This window comes from Antechinus flavipes, chromosome 1, assembly GCF_016432865.1.
Source record: "Antechinus flavipes isolate AdamAnt ecotype Samford, QLD, Australia chromosome 1, AdamAnt_v2, whole genome shotgun sequence".
Lineage (NCBI taxonomy): Eukaryota > Metazoa > Chordata > Mammalia > Dasyuromorphia > Dasyuridae > Antechinus > Antechinus flavipes.
In genome coordinates this window covers 74,527,311-74,545,759 of record NC_067398.1, presented here as the reverse complement: position 1 = coordinate 74,545,759, position 18,449 = coordinate 74,527,311, and the positions used below count along the sequence as shown (strand labels likewise).

Below are 18,449 nucleotides of genomic sequence, written 5' to 3'. Positions count from 1 at the left end.
TCTATTTAAAATAACAAGTGAGATAACTATGATCAAGTTACTTTGGCCTACTGGGTTTATATACACATGCTAAAATAAGGAGGGATCAGATTCCATATGAATGAAACTGAAAAACTCCAAAATTCTGTGATCTGTAAAGCTTCTTCCTAATAAAACATTTCACAAGATACTTCAAATTTTTTATGTTTGAAAGGGGAAAGAAATTACATTTTAGGCAATATTAATTAGAAAACTTCAGTCTGTTTTATAAGTAGAAATTTTTATTTAAAAAAATAAAGTTTTACAAATATCTTTTACAGTTACTTATTGACTTAAATCTTTCTGAAACTTGTTAAAATCTATGAACACCCAATTCTTGAAAAAAGCTAATAAATTTATAAATCTTTCAGACACATTTTTACAGTATAATTTTAGATTTCTATATGAGGACAGAACTGCAAGGGAAAAAACTGAATAAAAGGATCTTTTTGAATTCAAGGTGTTGGTTTAATAGATTATCAAATACATAAAATTAACTGATACTGCCAAGATTTGGTAAAATAATATAAAACAATAAGAAGCAATGTTTTAATTTTCTGCTGAAATCTCATTTATATATTACATTTGACAGTTGAATCAATTTTTTTTTCATATTCTTCAAATTGGTATGAAAGATAAATATAAGTAATGTTCTATTTCTTAAATCATCCACAACTTCAGTACAGAGTCTCTGAGACTAAACTGTAAAGGGAAATTTAATAAATGATGTCAGAGTAAATGAGAAAACTTACCAATCAGTACCTGTACCGAATTTAGATATGTAAAGACAAACTGAAATTTGGAAACCTAAGTATTATTTTGAAATAGTTTTTTCTTCGAAACTTCCAAAGAAAAATGATTAGCTCTAGGACTTATTTATGGTAACCCAGAGCATCATTCCCAGCAACACCTTCCTTCCCCAGGAACAGCACAAAAACAGAAAATGATTTTTCTTCCTTCTATTCCATCATTCCCACGAAGAGATAGCTGCATAAACAGATTTGAATCTTTTGAATGTCTGCTTTAGGAAGTGATGAATGTCTTACAGAAACACTACTATCTTCATCAGAAAGTGCCCTCTTAAATAATGCTGAGATGTTCTTCTAAACCTGTGATGTACATGCATGCATAATGTTTGCTACAGTTTTCATTTAGTAGCAATCAAAAAAATTAAAATTCAATACACAAAATTATAATTAACCTTTTCTATTTCTTAAAGGTAAAATATAGAAACCACAATAAAAACAAAGACATAAGTTTATCCAATTGTTTCATTAATATGCATCCTATGAATATATTATAAAAGAAAAAAAAAAAGAAGTTGCTTTTACATGATGTATACCAGAGTGAGGATAAAGCCCAAAGGCTTAAAACACACTATCCATCATCTTTCTTCATTTTGATAGAAAAGGTCTTTGGACTGGCAAAATCTCTTCAACAGGTGAATTCTTATGACAATGCAGGAATGAAATACTGAAGGGAAACCTCATCATGTAGCAAAATAAAGTGAACAATCCGGTTTTGCACAATATCTGGAAGAAAAAAGAGACAGCATTTTAAAAAGTGTTCAAGTGCACACACTAATGTATTTTCCTGTATATAACATCTTGCTTTCAAATAAAGAATTACTTTTAAATAGAAATTCTTTCTCTAGAATGTAATCATCTTTCTTTCAAATACAAATAAATGATATTTAGGTTTTTGCTTTTGTTTTGTATGTGTGTGTGTGGAGGTACAAGCAATTGGGGTTAAATGACTTGCCTGTAAGGGTCAGAGGACTCAAGTACAATGCAACAGGAAGTAAACAAACAATAAAGCTTGAGACCCTGGGAAGTGGGTCTGCCGTGTACTAGTAAGGACCACCTCATGGGTGGGAACTCTGGTCACATTGAGATCTGTATCATTAACAGGAGGCATCTCCTTCTCTGACTGGCCTGCGTGTGACCTCATAGACCCTATTTAAACTGTAGGGACAAGGAAGTTGGTCCTTTTCACCAGGAGCTCTGCTGGGAGTAGTAACTAAGAGTGTGCAAAAGGTCAGAGAATAGGATGTGGACACTTGAATAAGGATCCTGAACTTTCATGTAGCTGCTCCCGAGTGCTATGTTGTGTAGCTAAACCATCGTTTTTATGAATGATGGCCAGAGATCTTTGAAGACCTCAGAAAGAGGTAAGCTTGGTAAAATTGGTTTAAGTACTGCAAAAGACAGTGACCAAAGATTTCTCTGAGTGCCTGGGAATTAGGAGAGACTGGCAGTAGTGAATGCAGACTTGGCATTCACACTTGCCCAAGGTCACACAGCCATTGAGGCCAGATTTAAATTCAGGTCCTTCTAACTTCAGGATCAGTGTGCTACACACTGTGCCATCTAGTTGCCCCTATAAGTGATATTTAGTAATGTCCTGCAGTAAAAAAAATTCACTAATAGCATCAACTTCCAGATGCCACACTAAAAGCACACTAATCACAGGGAAGCCCTGTAATGTAACAGTAAACAAATTCTAAGGGTCTAGCCATATATAGAATAGTAAAATAATAAATGTCTATAATGGTGAACTTGAATTATCATAAAGTATAATTTTTTAAAAAATAATTTAATTTTGATTAGTCATAAAATACTAACAGAGGGGGGGAAATATAAGACATTGAATCTGGTCAGTTTCTGTATATTCCCAGTATTTAAAATGATAAATTCATATACTAGGTTCCAGGGCAAATGAATATAAATTAAAAACCTGTCAGTGAAGCAGTAGTTCCATTTCTAAACTATGAAAAATGACAAAGCTATCTAAGAATGGAAGAACCAAAGATTATACTGAATCTGTGTGATTAATGGGAGAGAAAGAAAGGATCACTCTCATGGGGCAATAGTTATAAAGGCATAATAAAAAAAGTCAATAGTATGAGAGAAGGGCCTCCTAATTACAAGACAGCTCTTCAATCTGGGAAAACAAACAATCATCCAGGTTTAATAACTCCTAAGGGGATGGCTGTGCCACAATAACAGCACACAAACCACAAGACAGTTCTAGAGTGGATATATGTACACATATATTGGGGGTTGGGAAGAAGGCCAATAATATTTCTATAGACCCAGCTGTGGTTCTTTGGTCACTTTAGTTGTGTCCCACTCTGTGACCCCAGTTGGGGTTTTCTTGGCATAGATACTGGAGCAGTTTGCTATTTCCTTCTCTAACTTATTTCACAGATGAGAAAACTGAAAGCAGTTAGGTGAAGTGCGCAGGGCTACATAGCTCATAAGCGACCAAGGCTGGACTTGAACTCGGGTCTTACTGACTCCAGATCTGACACTTTAAGAACACTCCATCGCTTGGCTGCCACAAACCCAGTAGCCCACTTTTTAAAGCATAGTATAATGATTCATATTTATCCCTAAGTCATCAATAAAAGGCTCAGTTTGTCCATGGTAACATAAGATAGCATTTGACAGAAGCAGGATAGGAATCCAGAATTTCCTGGGTACATGGACAGCATTCCATACAGTATGTCATGCTGGCTTGCATTTGTAATATGCTCTATTTAAAAAAAAAAAAAGTTTTAATATGTACAGAACTCAACTTACAATTATGCTAGACTAGGCAGAGACAATAGAAAACAGTGGGAAATGTAGTTAGAGAGATTAATAACTTTGTCACCATGTTTCTTTTATGATAAACCTAAAAAGAGAGTAAAAATTATGTATGTCACCAGTAGTAGAGAAATCAAACTATGAAAGTATTTGGAACTAGAATATACATCTGGTTTCCAGCTATTATGGAATTCAAGTTGCTGCCTTCACCTACTTGAGACATAGCAAAACTATGCTGAAAGGAAATGAGCTATTTTTTACAGCTATTTTCCTGAGACCTACAATTATGCTAGAAGGACATAGGGCTGAATGAGTAGAAGCCACTAGCAGGGGTTTTGAACCTTACTTTTCTAAAAAAAAGATTTGCACACCAGGGTGTTTTTTGATATTTACTTCTTTCTCATAAATATGTAAATCTCCCATGGTTCCCACTCCTTCCAACCAAGAATTCTGCATGATATTTTACTGAAAAACTTGAGACCATTCACCTTTTCTCCTTTCCTTTCCCATCACTCAAATACTTTTTTGCCATTATCTCCTCCTTTAGTTCTATCTCACAATAAGAAATGTTCTTCTTGCCATGGCAAATTCCTTTCACAAGCACAAGGGATCCATTCAAGAGGAGGAGGAAGAAGTGAAGGAGATAAAAAAATAAAAGGAACAACAAGAGGACGGCTCCTTCTCCTTCTCCTGAGGGGCAGCAGTTTGCTCTCTTCACTGCTGACTGAACTAGCCCTCCAGTGTTGTTTCTTCCACATGACTTGAGTTTTCATGCAGAAATGCTAGGCAAGAGATCAAACCTTCTGTCTTTTGATGTTTTCTCCCACTGCAATAGCAGCAAGCTTCATGATCCCTCTCTGCCACAGCTACCTGATGCTGCTAGATGCTCACGTCTTTCAACATTGAACACCTACTTTGTGTAGGTATATGAAGCTCAATGAGTGTTCTGCTGCCTAGAAGATCCTCCTCCATCCCCAATCCCCAACTTGTTCCAAAAAGCTGAAGCTTCTATAACGTTGAATTCTAAATAACTGAGATTTTACCGAAATTTTAAAAAAGTGTTCTAGACTGGCACTGTTTATACAAAGAAATAGAATAGTGAAGCAAACTTACTACATAATACTTTTGTTGTGTTTACTTGCTGTCCTGCAAGAAACTGTAGAAGCTTCTTAATATCAATTCGTGCTTCAACCATGGCCTCTAAGTCTCTATCTTGAGAAATATCTTCAAGGGCTACAATGATAGAAAAGGGTTTTAAACAAAATGATTATTATTATAAAACAGTCTAGGCTAAATATGTTCAAAGGTACGGGACTAGATCTGATTCTATTGGAACACGACCTCTCTTGTTGAGGAAACTCCCTCTGACAATGCAAGTCAATAAGTCAGTAAGAATCTCAGAAAGTTCCCTAGAATACTGAGAGATTAAGTGACTTAACTAGGATCACAAAGCTGAATGTATGAGATGAGGAGTTTGAACCCAAATCATTCCAGCTCCAAGGCCAGTCTTTTATGTACTATATACATAGCATCTTTCAAGTTCAATAGAATTGGTTTTTATGCAGTTAAGTGGAATAACTACCATTTTTCTGGGAGTCATGTGTATTTATACCTCTTCATCTTCACTTTACAAAGATAATAATAGCAATTTGAAAATGCATTCCTTCATCCAATCAACAAACATTTATAGAGTCCCAATTGTATGCCACACAACATACTAATTTGAAAGATATGATCCATATTTAAAGGGAGCATATAATCGGAATGAAAGAACCATCATGCTCATCTTTAATATCTCATCTTTAATAAATATCTCTTGAGACACAAAAAAATCACTGACCATGAGATTTAACTAACGAATAATACGTTGTTTCTTGTCAATATACATGTGATTAGGCTCTATGTAATTTGAGCAAATCACTTAACTTCTTAGTACGCCCAAAAAACTTTCCAAGCCTATAAGTTGCAGAGATGACAATCTGCATTGATAAAAGGAGTTTCCACATGAGTTTTCTACACTAAGGAAATTATAGATCTAGTTCAAAATAAATGTATATATCTTATACAAGAATTATTCTGAAAGAGCATGATAAAAAAAACCAACAAACAATATTTCAAGTTCATTCCACATTTTTTCCAGAAGAATCAAAATACCCTTTATTATTAACTGGTTAAATCATTAAGATTAAAAAAAATTTCTAATTCAATGTATTTTTTCTCAAACTGGAATAACTATACAAATTATTCCATTTTCCCCTCTCATTATGAGTAAAAAAAGGTAATGAACTGGATTTCAAATTTAATATTTAAAGTTAAAAAAAAAAAAAAACAGAAATCTTACCCCATGAAGGATTTGTAAGATGTTTAAAATGTGTTGTAATGCATACTAAATCAGTTTGTATTTTCAAGTTCATGTCTCCTTTTAGATTTGCTTCAACAACCTATAAATTATAGTTTGAATATATGATTTAAATTTTTAATCAACGAATAGGGAAGAAATAATTTTAGACACATGGTAACAGTAAGCTTTTAAAATAAAACATAAAAGAGCACTTAAAGGCAAGTTTCCCCTACTGACCAAGAAACTATGCTATGGATGGCAGAATGATTTAATAGAACAGAGAATTACATATGGAGTGAGAAGATCAGTTTCTCAGTTGTGTAAATAACCTCTCTAAGCCTAAGCTTCCTCATTTACAAAAGTAGGTAGCTGAATTTCATGATGATTAAGGTCCTGCCTCACTCTTAAATCCTATGACTTTTTAAAAAAAATGATTTACTCATAACTCAAAGAAATCTGTTAACTCTAAGTGGGAGCTAAGATCCTGAGAATAATTTATAATTGAAAAAATTTACATGACTACTTCTTTCAGTAGTTAATCTTGAATAATTTTATAACATTGTTAAAAACCTATGAACAGTTGAACCATTTATTTGCATTGGAATGAAGTCTTAATTGCTCAACAAAAATATGGCAGATAGCTATTTTTATAATTAATCACTATTAAAGATCTATATCAATATCTATAAAAGTTCAAAGTAAATCTCTGATACTTATGCTACACTTTTACACATATAAAAAAAAAAAAAAAGACATACACACATATACACACAAATCAACTATACAACCAAACATTTGTTGAATAGGTCAAAAGTTTTAGAATTCTATAGGAAAATAACCTTCATTTTAAAAATTAACTATGGAGTTTGAAAACAAATGCAGAAAAGCTTTAGCTCTATCTTGAGTGGCCAACCAAAACATTTATAACTTTTCTTTCACATGACAAATCTTCAAATGCTTGAAGAAATCTACCATCTTATATTCTCTACCTAACATCTTCTGATCTTTCAACTGACTTATATTGCATGATTTAGAGCCTACTACTGGGAAAATCCCTTTGCTTTTCAATGTTTTCTTGCTAAAATGCTCAGAACTGAACACAGTACTTCAGAAATGGTTCAATCGAGGCAGCTTATCAAGACTATATCTCTATATGCTGTGTTTCTATTGATAACAGCCTAAGATCACTAGAGTTTTGTTGGGTCACGTTTTAATATTGGCATATATAACATTTATGGTACACTTAAATCCAGTTTCCTTCCCACATGAAAAGTTGTGTAGTCATATCACCTCTGCCTGTAATTTTGTTTATGTCAAGTACAGTAATCTACATTCAAATCTATTAAAATTCCATCTCATGAGAAGAATTGGCTTTCCCTGCAGAATTTTAGGCCATGTTCTCTTTACACTTTGAAATTCTGAAATATTCTCTCCCAAAATCAAAGGGGGATATCAGAATACATCAGCTTTCCTATATTACATTAGAAATTCTCTGAGTGCTATGAATTCTTTCAATAAAGACTCAAGATTCTTCTTTGGTTAACATTCCTCTTTTTTGGTCAGAATGACAATCCCTCTTTTCCCTCATGTTGTCTTTTGGAAGCCCCAACATCCTCCAAAACTATTTAAGTGCCATCTTATAAAGTAAACTTTTCCAGACTTCCTCAATGAAATTACTTGATACTTGGCTTATATATATTTCTAAGTATACATGTTGTCTCACTTAATAAAATCATTCAAGATAAAAAAAGGCTTAATAATGTCTGTTATTTTCAGCACCTAATACAATGCCTAAACCCATACTCAATAAATGTTTTTTAGTTATGTCTTCCAAATTAAATAAGAATTTCTCTAAAAAATGAATCAAGAACTAATCAATTGCTCAGCTTTCAAAAGAACAAACTTAGACAATATCCAGATAGCTAAATTTCTCCAGCACCAATTCATTTTGCTCTGATGTTAACTTTGTGATCTGCTTCTGTAGTGGATTCATTTTTTCCTTCTCGCTAGACATCCTAGAGTAGCCTACTACCATTACTACAGCTTCTATTTTTCTATCCATAAATCCTAACTCAAGTACTTCTACTTTGGATGAATAAATTTTCTCACATCATATCTACTATTCTACAGCCTCTCAGATAATCTATTCCTTTCTTGCACAGCTAGATGAGCATCCTCTAGATCAGGGATCAGGGTAGTTCTAAACTATGGCCCACGGGCCAGATGTGGCCACTGAGGATGATTATCCCCCTCACCCAGGGCTATGAAGTTTCTTTATTTAAAGGCCCACACAAAGGTTTTTTGTTTTTTGTTTTTTGTTTTTTTTTTTTTACTATAGTCCGGCCCTCCAACAGTCTGAGGAACAGTGAACTGGCCCCCAATTTAAAAAGTTTGAGGACCCCTGCTCTAGACAGAGCATCATACCTGGAGTCAGAGAGATTTGAATCCAAATCCAGTACTGATCAGTTGTATGACCCTGGTCAAGTCACTTAACCCTATTTGTCTCAGTTCCTCATCTGTAAAATGAGCTGGAGAAGGAAATAGCAAACCACTTCCAGTATCTTTGACAAGAAAACCCCATGCAGGATCACAAAGAGCTGGACACAACTGAAATGACTGGATAATTCCTTCCTTGCTGTAGTCTAGTTATGAATCATATTTTGCTAAGTGTTACTAATCCTTATGATGTCAAATTTACCTCTTATCTTAAATTCTCTAATTCATTTTATCCATTCTACACATTCTATAGAAGCCACTTCTTGAACACTGCTTCCGGTGAATTGCTTAGTTTACCACTGCTATTTTTATGTAATGCCTGACATTTTCTGAATTGGCAGATATACAAGACTCCTTTTTCAGTTTTAAGGCCTCTTGGGTCAGATACACAAGCCCACAGGCAAATATATTCTTCCCAATATGTGTGGATGTCTTCAATCTCTTGTCATATTTGTTTCGTTAGCCAAGTATAGAAATTTAACCTCATTCTTTACCTTCTTAAACAACTACTCACTATAAATCCAAGTTATTATATTCTAAAACTTCATCTATTCCATCTAAAAAGTACCAGTAAGAAGAAACTAAGGACGGCTGTGAAATATCTGAGTCTTAAACACCATCTTTTAATGAGTCTGCAATAGTGTATGTACTGTGTTGCATCTTATACATGTAGAACCATGAAAAAAACTGCATGTTTATAGACACACAAATATAATTTATATATATTTTAAAGGGCAATGTCAATTGCCTCTTAAAAATGTACCAAAAAAGTATCATAATTACTCCTCTAGATGAAGGAAGTTATAACTTACAATATGATTGCTGATATTTTTCATTCTTTCCACTATACTCTTCATAGTTTTCAGAACTGGTAAATATATACTAACCTACAAAAAAGATGAAATATGCAAAAATAATTAAAAACATAAGCTACAGTAAAAAGAAAGTTAACATATAGAGATTTTAGATTTAGTTCAAATTTCAATTTCCTTCAAAAAGCATGTCCTGCTTTCACCAAGTGTAAATGATTTTCTTTTCTGAGATTACCTTCCATTCAAACTGTACATATCTTGTAGTTAACAAAAATTTATTATGTGTCTACTATGTTCCACACACTATGCTGTAAAGAAACCGGGGCAAACAATATGTAAAAAGTTTGTAAATAGAAGATATGTTCAGAATAAATTGGAGATAATCAACAGAGGGAAAGTATTAGCATTAAGGGAGACAGGGAAAGATTTCTTGCAGAATGTGGATCTTTGACTGGGACTGGAAAGAAGCCAAATGATAGGAATGAGAAGAAAGAAAATTCTAGATTTAGAGGGTAGATAGTAAAAATAAATACAGTAGAGATAGATGGAGTATTTTGTGCAAAGAACAGCAAGAAAGTCAATAAGAAGATCGGAAAATTAGAGAGGGGCCAGTAATGAAGAACTTTAAAAGAGAGGATTTGATATTTGATCTTGGAATTAATAGGGAATCACTCATCTTTAGTAAATGGGATGTGAAGGATAGATTAGAGTGAAAAGAGACTTGAGAAAGGAAGACCAATCAACAAGCTACTGTAATGGTTCAGGTGAGGTAATATAGGCTTGCACCAGGGTAGTGGCAATGTCATCGGAGAAAAGAGGGAATACAGGATGTTACAAAGGTAAAACTGACAATACTAGGCAACTGATTGGCTGTGCAGAGTGAGGAAGAATGAACAGATGAGACCAACCAACATAAAGATTTTGAGCTCAGGTAACTCAGAAAATATTGGGAATAGTGGGGATAGAGGAGAGGACTTTAGGAGAAATGATAATGAGCTGTTTTGGACCTGTTGAATTTAAGATATCTAAGGGACACCCCATTTGAGATGTCCAATAGGTACCTAAAGTTTGGCTGACAATTAGTTAAGAGGTTAGGGCTTGATAAATAAATTTGAGAATTATCAGCATTGAGATGACAATTTAATCCATAGACTACTGAAATCAGCAAGCAAAACTGTACAGAGGGAGAAAAAAAATAGCACCCTAAATAGATCTTTGGGGGATACCCATCATTATATGATGGGCATATATATATGAAGATCCAACAAAGGAGACTGAGAAAGAGAGGTTCAACAGGTAGAACCAAGAAAAAAGCAGAAAATCATAAAAATCTACATCCTAGAGAATATCAAGGACAAGAAAATGAATAACAATGTCCAAGGTTGCTGAGAGGTTGAGAACTGAAAGAATGATGAGAACTGAAAAAAGGTCATTAGATTAGGCAAGAAAGATCAATGATAACTTTGAAGACTGTTATTTCAGTTGAAAGATGAAATTGGAAACTAGACACCAAAGAGTGAAGAGAATGAGATGAAAAGAAGTAAAAGCATCAATTGTAGATGGCCTTGTCAAGTTTAGTCATACACGAGGATAGAGGGGAAAGGAAATATAAGACAGTAACTCCTGAGGGTGGGCTGAGTAAGTGAGTTTTTAGGGTGGGTAAGTCATGGGTACGTTAATAGGCAGGAAGAAAACAGCCTGTACAGGAGAGATTGAAGATAAGTGAGAGTCCAGGGGGAGTGATCTGCTAGAAAGGACTGGATGGAATGGGATCGCCTATGCAAGTAGAGAAGCTCACTTTGGCAAGAAGGGTCATTTCTTCACGTGCAACAGAGGAGGAGGGGAAAATTTTGGCAGAAACTTTCTTTGTGATTTAAAAAAATTATTTACATGCTACCTCCTATAATAGAAAACAAGTTCCTTAATGGAACATGTTTTTGCCTTTTTTTGTATATGCAGTATATGGCACAATCTCTGGCACATGGTAAGCACTTAATAAATGTTTGTTGGCTAAGTCAGTGTTTGGCATAAACATCTAACACTTGCTTGATGTATTAAATAAAATCACAGAATCCTCACAGATGATTCTAATCCAACCTTTTTTAAGGAGACTGGTTATGTCCAATTTCAGGAATCACAAAGAAACCTAACATTGCCATAATTATCTGTCTAGAACCCTTTTAGACTGAACATTAAAAGAACTTCAACACATTTTGTGTTTTTGTTCTAATTTACCATTTCGTTATATATTTTTATTTCTAAATAATTTTGAAATATTAACAAAAGAAAAACTCATCTAAATGTTAAAGCTTACTGAAAGATCCTTAGGGGATTTCGAATAGGAAAAGCTTTAGAAACAACAAAGATACCAGAAGAAACATATTTGCTAATTTTCACCTAAGTTTAGTTCATAAGCATAATGGAAAGGAACCAAATATAACTTGAAATTGTTTTAATATTAACATTCAAATCATTCATGAATCATCAAATGTCTAATAAATGTTTATCAATCACATTTCTCAGAAATGCAATATTTTCATTGTTATTGATAAACATACTTTTAAAAGTTGACATGCTATCCCAAAATTACCGAATGCCTTAGCAAAAATTTATATGTTCATAACTAAAAACACACAACCTTAAGTGAAAATTTATATGAACATGAGTTAAACTCTGTGTGTATGTGTGTGTACACACTTTAGATTTTGGCAGAATAAATCCAGAATTCTAATAACTGACAAATTTGGGACTATAAATAATTATAATTTACCAACTAAGGGCCAATAAAAACACTTTTTAAAAAATGTAGCCACAATTACCAAAGAAAAATAAAAATGGTAAGATTCTGAAATCTGAATCATCTATTAGAGTACAATCTTCCAAAGGAAAGAATTAAAGAGGAGAAATAAATCATAATTTCTCTCATTTTTTTCCATGCTGATTTTTTTCTAATAGCATAAACAACTACCTTAACCACTTTGATCCTGAATTTGAGTATCTATACTATCTTCCTCAAAGGACAGATGTGAATAAAACACCTTTTAATTATTTAAATACTGTATAAATTTAAGTTTTTATTATCATTTTAAATAGGTAATGTATGAAATTTCCAACATCCCTTTAGCCAATTTTTAAATAAAGTTGAACTACAATAATTTTTTCCTTTACTTTCTTTCAAAAATCGATTAATACCCAGTTTCTTTTTCAAGGTCCTCAGAATTTTTTCAGAAGGTTATGCTATATAACTTCTTGGTGCTGCTAGAGGATAATAATGTAAAATTTAAATTAAGAATAAGACTCCAGAAAATTACTTACATCAAATTCTGGTAGAACAGGATCCCGGAAATCAGTCCATAATTTTCTGGGAATAACCCCTACAGGGATGTCATGTGTTACAATGCGACTACTGCTTGACAAAGATGGCTGCCAAGAAAAACACAATTCAAAGTTAATTTTTAATATTATTAATAAAAACTGACACACCAGAAAAATGAGAGAGACAAGTTGGTGACATGAAATCGATATTGATATTTCTAAAGTTACTCTTTCCTTTCAGTTCATAATGTCTTTGTGCTTCTCTACTATTAAAATATTAAGGATAATTGTAATGTCTAGGCTAGCTCTCTGCAGGACATCAGGATCAGGCAAAGTCCTTGGTCTTAAGGTGGAAAAGTGAAGGAGGAAGGAGAGCCTCCACGTGGCTGGTCAAAGATGAAGTTTGGATTCTGGAGCCTGAAGTCTTCTCTGGCTGAGAGCTGTGGGTGAGAGTACCGTGGCTGAGAGAGCTGTGTCTCCCTCCCTCAGCCCTTAAATCCTTCAATATGATTACCTTACTACACTACATTAAGCATGCACAACTATAAGCACCATGCTGTTTTTCAAGTATACCTTTTCAGAGTTCCAGACCACTACAGATAATAATAATAATAATAATAATTAAACACGTTTAACGGGGATGTTTGAAACTAATAGTATCTAAAAATATTGTCACCAAAGATATACCTCATTCATTTTACTACACTTTGCTTAATGGCAATTTACAAATATTGAGCTTCTGCCACTCTTTAAGGTAAGGTAAATAACAAATGCTGGAGGAGAAGCAGAAAAACAGAAATACTAATGAACTAGTGGTAGAATTGGGAACTGGTCCAATCACTCTGGAAAACAAATTGGAACTATATCCAAAAGACTAAAAACTTATACACATCATTTGACCTAGCAATACCAATAATAGGTCTGTATCCCAAAGAAATTAAAGAAAAGGGAAAAGAGGGGCAGCTAGGCAGCACCATAGAGCATCAGCTCTGAATTCAGGAGGACCCGAGTTCAAATTCGATCTCAGACACTTAACACTTCTTAGCTGTGTGATCCTGGGCAAGTCACTTAACCCTAATTGCCTCAGCCAAAAAAAAAAAAAAAAGAAAGAAAGAAAGAAAGAAAAGAAAAAGAAAAGGGGAAAGAGCCTAATTGTGCAAAAATATTTATAGCAGCTCTTTTTGTGTGGCAGAAAAGAATTAGAAATTAAGGAGCTAACAATCAACTGAGGAATAGCTAAATAAATTGTGGTAGATGATTGTGATGAAATACTAGTATGCTGTAAGAAATAACAAGCATAATGGTTTCAGAAAAATCTAGTAAATCTGATGCAGTCAGGTGAAAGAACCAGATTACTATGCACAGTAAGAACAATATAATGATGATCAATTTTGAAAGACTTGACTACTCTGATACATGACAATTCCAAGGGATCCATATTGAAAAATGTGATTCACCTCCAGGAAAAGAAGTGATTAACTCTGAGTTCATCACTGAAAAAACTGGTATTTTTCACCTTATTTGTGTGTCTTATCTTTTGCAACATGGCTAAGATGGAAATATTTTTAACATGACTTCAACATACAAAACTGATAACATAATGCTTGCCTTTTCAACCCATGGGAAGACTGGAAGTGAGGGAGAGAATTTGGACCTCAAAATTAAAAAAAAAAAAAAAAGAGAGAGAGAGAGAGAATCTCAGAAATTTTTAAAAATGTAATTGGTAAATATTTAGTGAAATAAAAAATATATTTTAAAAAGCATACTCTCCTACAATGTATTTTGCCAAGCAAACTAATTGTTTCCTGTTCTCAATACATTCTGTCCCCTATTGCTATGTTGTCCAAGTCTAAAATTCTCTTCCTCTCCACCAACACCTCTTAAAATCCCCTAGCTCTCTTCAAGTTTCAGCTCAAGGGTAACTCTGCTATATAAGATCTTTCTTTACTCCTCTCCTCAAGTAATTTGTATTTATTTTGTATATATATATATTTGTGCTTACTTCTATGTGTATGTGATTTCAAGATCAAGAATAACTTTCATTTACTTTTGTCTTTGAATCTCCAGTGCTTCAAATTTGGGAAATATTTTTTTAATTGAAACATAGTATTCAAGACAAATGATGCTATGACCTCACTATAGATTGAGCTAATTAGATCACCTCTAAAATATTGCTTTTATTTCTGGGTAATCCTTTTAATAAAGACAGTGAAAATCTGTATGAAAAAGAAAGGAAGCAACGCAGATAATTAGAACTCAATTCCAAGCAGTATAGAGATCTAAGGAACTAAGGACATTTTGCAGGTGTTTTCCTTGGAGAAAAGAGTGGACATGCTGATGACTGTGTTCTTAAGCCATGAGAGCAGAAGAACAATCAATAAAAATTGCATTAAAGTAGATTTCTAGAAGAAAACTTTCAAATAATCAGAGCTATCTAACAATGGAATGAATTCCATCTCTCTCCTTACAGCTCAAGCACTGTTTTCTCCATAGGACTTTCCTTTTACCTGCTTTCTTTTTACTAGCCCTCTTCCCTCATCCTAAACATCACAATGTACCCCAGCTTATTTTGCAGCTGATTTGATTTGTATATGGCTTTATATACATGTGGTCTCCACCACAAGCTCCTGGGGGGGAGGGAGGGAAGGGGTTTAAGATAGAAACTGTTTTTTTGTCTTTCTATGTCCACTGATTGATGCAGAAGTACTTAATAAATGCTTGCTTATTGGATGTTTGTTAGTAAGACAGTATGTTCTTTATCATGAGGTCTTCAAACAGAAGGTAAATGATCACATTTTGGCAATGTGAATGGGGATGTTTGAAACTAATAATATCTAAAAATATTGTCACCAAAGATATACCTCATTCATTTTACTACACTTTGCTTAATGGCAATTTACAAATATTGAGCTTCCGCCACCCTTTAAGGTAAGGCAAATAACAAATGCTGTGAGGAGAGGCAGAAAAACAGAGATACTAACGAACTAGTGGTAGTTTGTAAATGGGGCTCTGCTTAGGTAATGAGTTGGATTAGCTGATCTCTTTAGATTCTTTCTAAAATTCTCAGAATCACCAAATCTACTTAATTCCCTATTTTGGCCAAGGCACTGGAGAATGGTGGTGGTGGGGAGTAATTAAATTAAATAGATGTGAATGCTGGACCTCCAAGAGCATATAACTAATTTTAGGAAGGAAGCTTGGTGCAATTAAGACCCAAATCAAGAGACAGAGCACCTGGGCTCTTGTGTGACTTTAAGTCATTTAATGTTCTGAGGTTTTCATTTATAAAATAAGCATAATAATAGTTTCATTTATAAAATAAACATTTATAAAATAAGCATAAATGCTTCTCCTCCAGCATTTATAAAATAAGCATAAATGCTTCTCCTCCAGCATTTATAAAATAAGCATAAATGCTTCTCCTCCAGCATTTATAAAATAAGCATAAGAGACACAGAGAGCCTCTGTGAGGAGAAACCTTAACGACTTAAAAATGTAAATTTTAAAAAGCTCCATAATGATGGCAAAGGGCGAGCAGAGTTAGAATTTTGTCTCAAAACACTCGTTATGTTACCTGGAGTCCGTCATTTAACGCCTTTGGGCCCCAGTGACCTCATCTGGTTGTGACAATCCTCCAGATTCCTTTACTCTAAGTCTACGATCACATGTTAAATTTCATAGGAAGATAAGTTTCAGGACCCAGCAAAAAGTATGGCTTTGAGTGACAGATACAAGACAACGCTAGTCACGTGGCAAAACACACCGCCCCCATACACACTGACAAGACCCACGCAAGGGCTTCTGGGAACTCACCAGCTCCACAGCCACGGTGAGGCAGGGGCAGTGCTTGTTGGTTAGCTTGATCTTTACTGTTTTGGCGTTCTGGGCCGTTTTCAAGGCTCTAGATAAGTTTTCCGGCGTCAGCTCCAAATAGATTTCATTGTAATCCGCTGCGACTCCTTCCATTTGAAATTCGTCAAAGAAATTGCCCTAGGAATACAAAGTTACCCTGGCTCTAGCGGGGGGAGGGAATTTGTAGGGGGGAGGGGATGATCGGTTCGGGGCTCTCACCTGGGCCAGCTCGCACCACATGCTGACTCCGCCATTGGCCACCTTGTCGGACAGGATGAAGTAAAGCTTGTGCGGACTGAGGCGCAGTGTGCATGTCTTGGCCAGCTTAGAGATGGTGCTGCTGACACCTGGGGGGGCGGGGTACGGAGAAGAGCAAGAGTGAGGTGGCCGCTACCCCTCGGGGGAGTAGAGACCCAACCAGACCCCGAGGGGAAAGCCCCAGCTTGAGAGCAGGGATTCTTTGGTACAATCGTGGCGCTACCCCCGCGGATGGTACACAATAAACTCATCATAAATACCAGCTGGTTGTCAGGCAAAACAGACTCCCCAGCAGAGATTCCGGAGGGAAGGGAAAGAAAGACACCCCCCTCCCACCTCAATCCTTGCGCAACTTCCGGCGCGCGAGCGCTTCCCACCCTCAGGCCCCCTTGGCACAGCCGCACGCGCGCGAGCCGCTCACGGGTGAAGTGATTCAAGCAGCCTAAATCCACAATCTTGGCCCGGAACCTCATAGCACCCACGGACGCGAAATGCTCGCAACACTGGTGGATTCCTTTCTCCCCCCAACTCGGCTTCCCGCCGCGGAAGCGCGCGCGCACCCTGCGCCGGGTTCCGCCGGTTGCTGAAGCAATACGCTGTAACGGAGGCCTCCTGCCCTTTGACCTCAAAGTACTTCCACTGCGCCTGCGCGAGCCGATCTAGATTCTGGCGAAAATTGCTGGAGTTTTGAGAGAAGGGCTAAAGTAGCTGGCATTCCCTTTAAATTGTTCTTTTCTCTTTCTGAGTAACAAAAGTTTGCGTTTAACCTTTGACAGTTTGAGGCCTTAAGGAATCATCTGTTGTGGTGCTGGAAAGGCCCCACTTTTGACCTAGGACCTCGGCCTTAAATGTTGGTTTTTGTTGTTGTTTGTTTTTTTTAATATATCTTCTTCGAAATTCCCTTTAGTGAGCCAACTTAGTTGCGGAGATTTCCGAGGAGGTAAGCCGCAAATCCAGCATTCCTGAGGTCATACAACCTAGGAAACAGTCTGAGGGCCCACTCTGCCCCTTGCCAGCTGTTCTCCCCATGGTTATGACCTGCTATCCCTCGGGAAGCACTGGACCTCCGCCTTGTTTATAAAATGGGAATAACAATAAATACAGGGTGTTCCAAAAATCTTGGTTCGGTTTTTGACGTTGAATAGTTGGGCACTGCACTAGGACTTTAGAGACACCTCATCAAGGGAGTCTCGTCAATATTTCTCAAAATTTTGCCACTCTGTCCATCCTCCAGTCGGGAGGAATGGCCCTATGTACTTCAGAAACTCTCAGAGATTTATTCCTTGGGTAAAATTATCAGCGTGGTTCTTTTTTACTCCCCATTTCAAAAAGCAGAAAAGGAAAATGCTCTGAATGTAGTCTGGGGGTAAGGAAGATGAACTCAAAGCAATATCTTGACTCATTAGAGGGAAAACAGTTCTGCCTTAATGCTAGTAGTGCTTCTGGGCTCAAAACCCTCTTCTGTCCTATTGGTCTCTGGCAAACTTGTTGCTCCCAGTCCCAGGAGAACTAGTGGGGAAAGTTTCTGTTATGTATATTGAGGCATTTTACTGTGAGAAGTACTGAAAAGTTGGGTTTCCATAGTGTTGTGATTTCTGAGATAATGTGAGATAGTGGGTACCACTAACTAAAAGGTTTTCCCAATGTGAGAGGTTAAGGAAGGTTAAGATTCCCAGCAATTAAGTGATCAATAGAAGCCTTGAGCAAAGAACTGGGGAGCTTGGAAGGCTTAATCTTGGAATTGAATGAGTGCCTCTGTGTTCATGT

General features: G+C 35.7%; 1 protein-coding gene across 2 annotated transcripts; it reads right to left on the bottom strand.

Moving 5' to 3' along the window:
* Positions 1-270: 270 nt before the first annotated feature.
* Positions 271-18,003, bottom strand: HUS1 (HUS1 checkpoint clamp component). Of its 2 annotated transcripts, none has more exons than XM_051984454.1 (8): positions 17,104-18,003; positions 16,644-16,771; positions 16,386-16,562; positions 12,573-12,680; positions 9,258-9,332; positions 5,950-6,049; positions 4,722-4,841; positions 271-1,550 (listed from the first exon to the last, which is right to left on the bottom strand). In XM_051984454.1, exons 1-8 carry the CDS (start codon positions 17,153-17,155, stop codon positions 1,468-1,470), a joined length of 843 nt encoding a protein of 280 aa, XP_051840414.1. In that variant the 5' UTR covers positions 17,156-18,003; the 3' UTR covers positions 271-1,467. The 2 variants fall into 2 exon arrangements, with proteins under 2 accessions (XP_051840414.1, XP_051840424.1); XM_051984464.1 differs by lacking the exon at positions 17,104-18,003 and adding an exon at positions 16,943-17,029.
* Positions 18,004-18,449: the final 446 nt, after the last annotated feature.

Excerpts from the sequence above, each read along its gene's own strand:
- HUS1 (XM_051984454.1), bottom strand. The coding sequence starts at position 17,155 with ATGAGGTTCCGGGCCAAGATTGTGGATTTAGGCTGCTTGAATCACTTC. Across the intron at positions 16,772-17,103 it reads CTGCTTGAATCACTTCACCC|GTGTCAGCAGCACCATCTCT; the intron begins GTGAGCGGCTCG and ends CCGCCCCCCCAG. Across the intron at positions 16,563-16,643 it reads TGTGGTGCGAGCTGGCCCAG|GGCAATTTCTTTGACGAATT; the intron begins GTGAGAGCCCCG and ends TTGTATTCCTAG.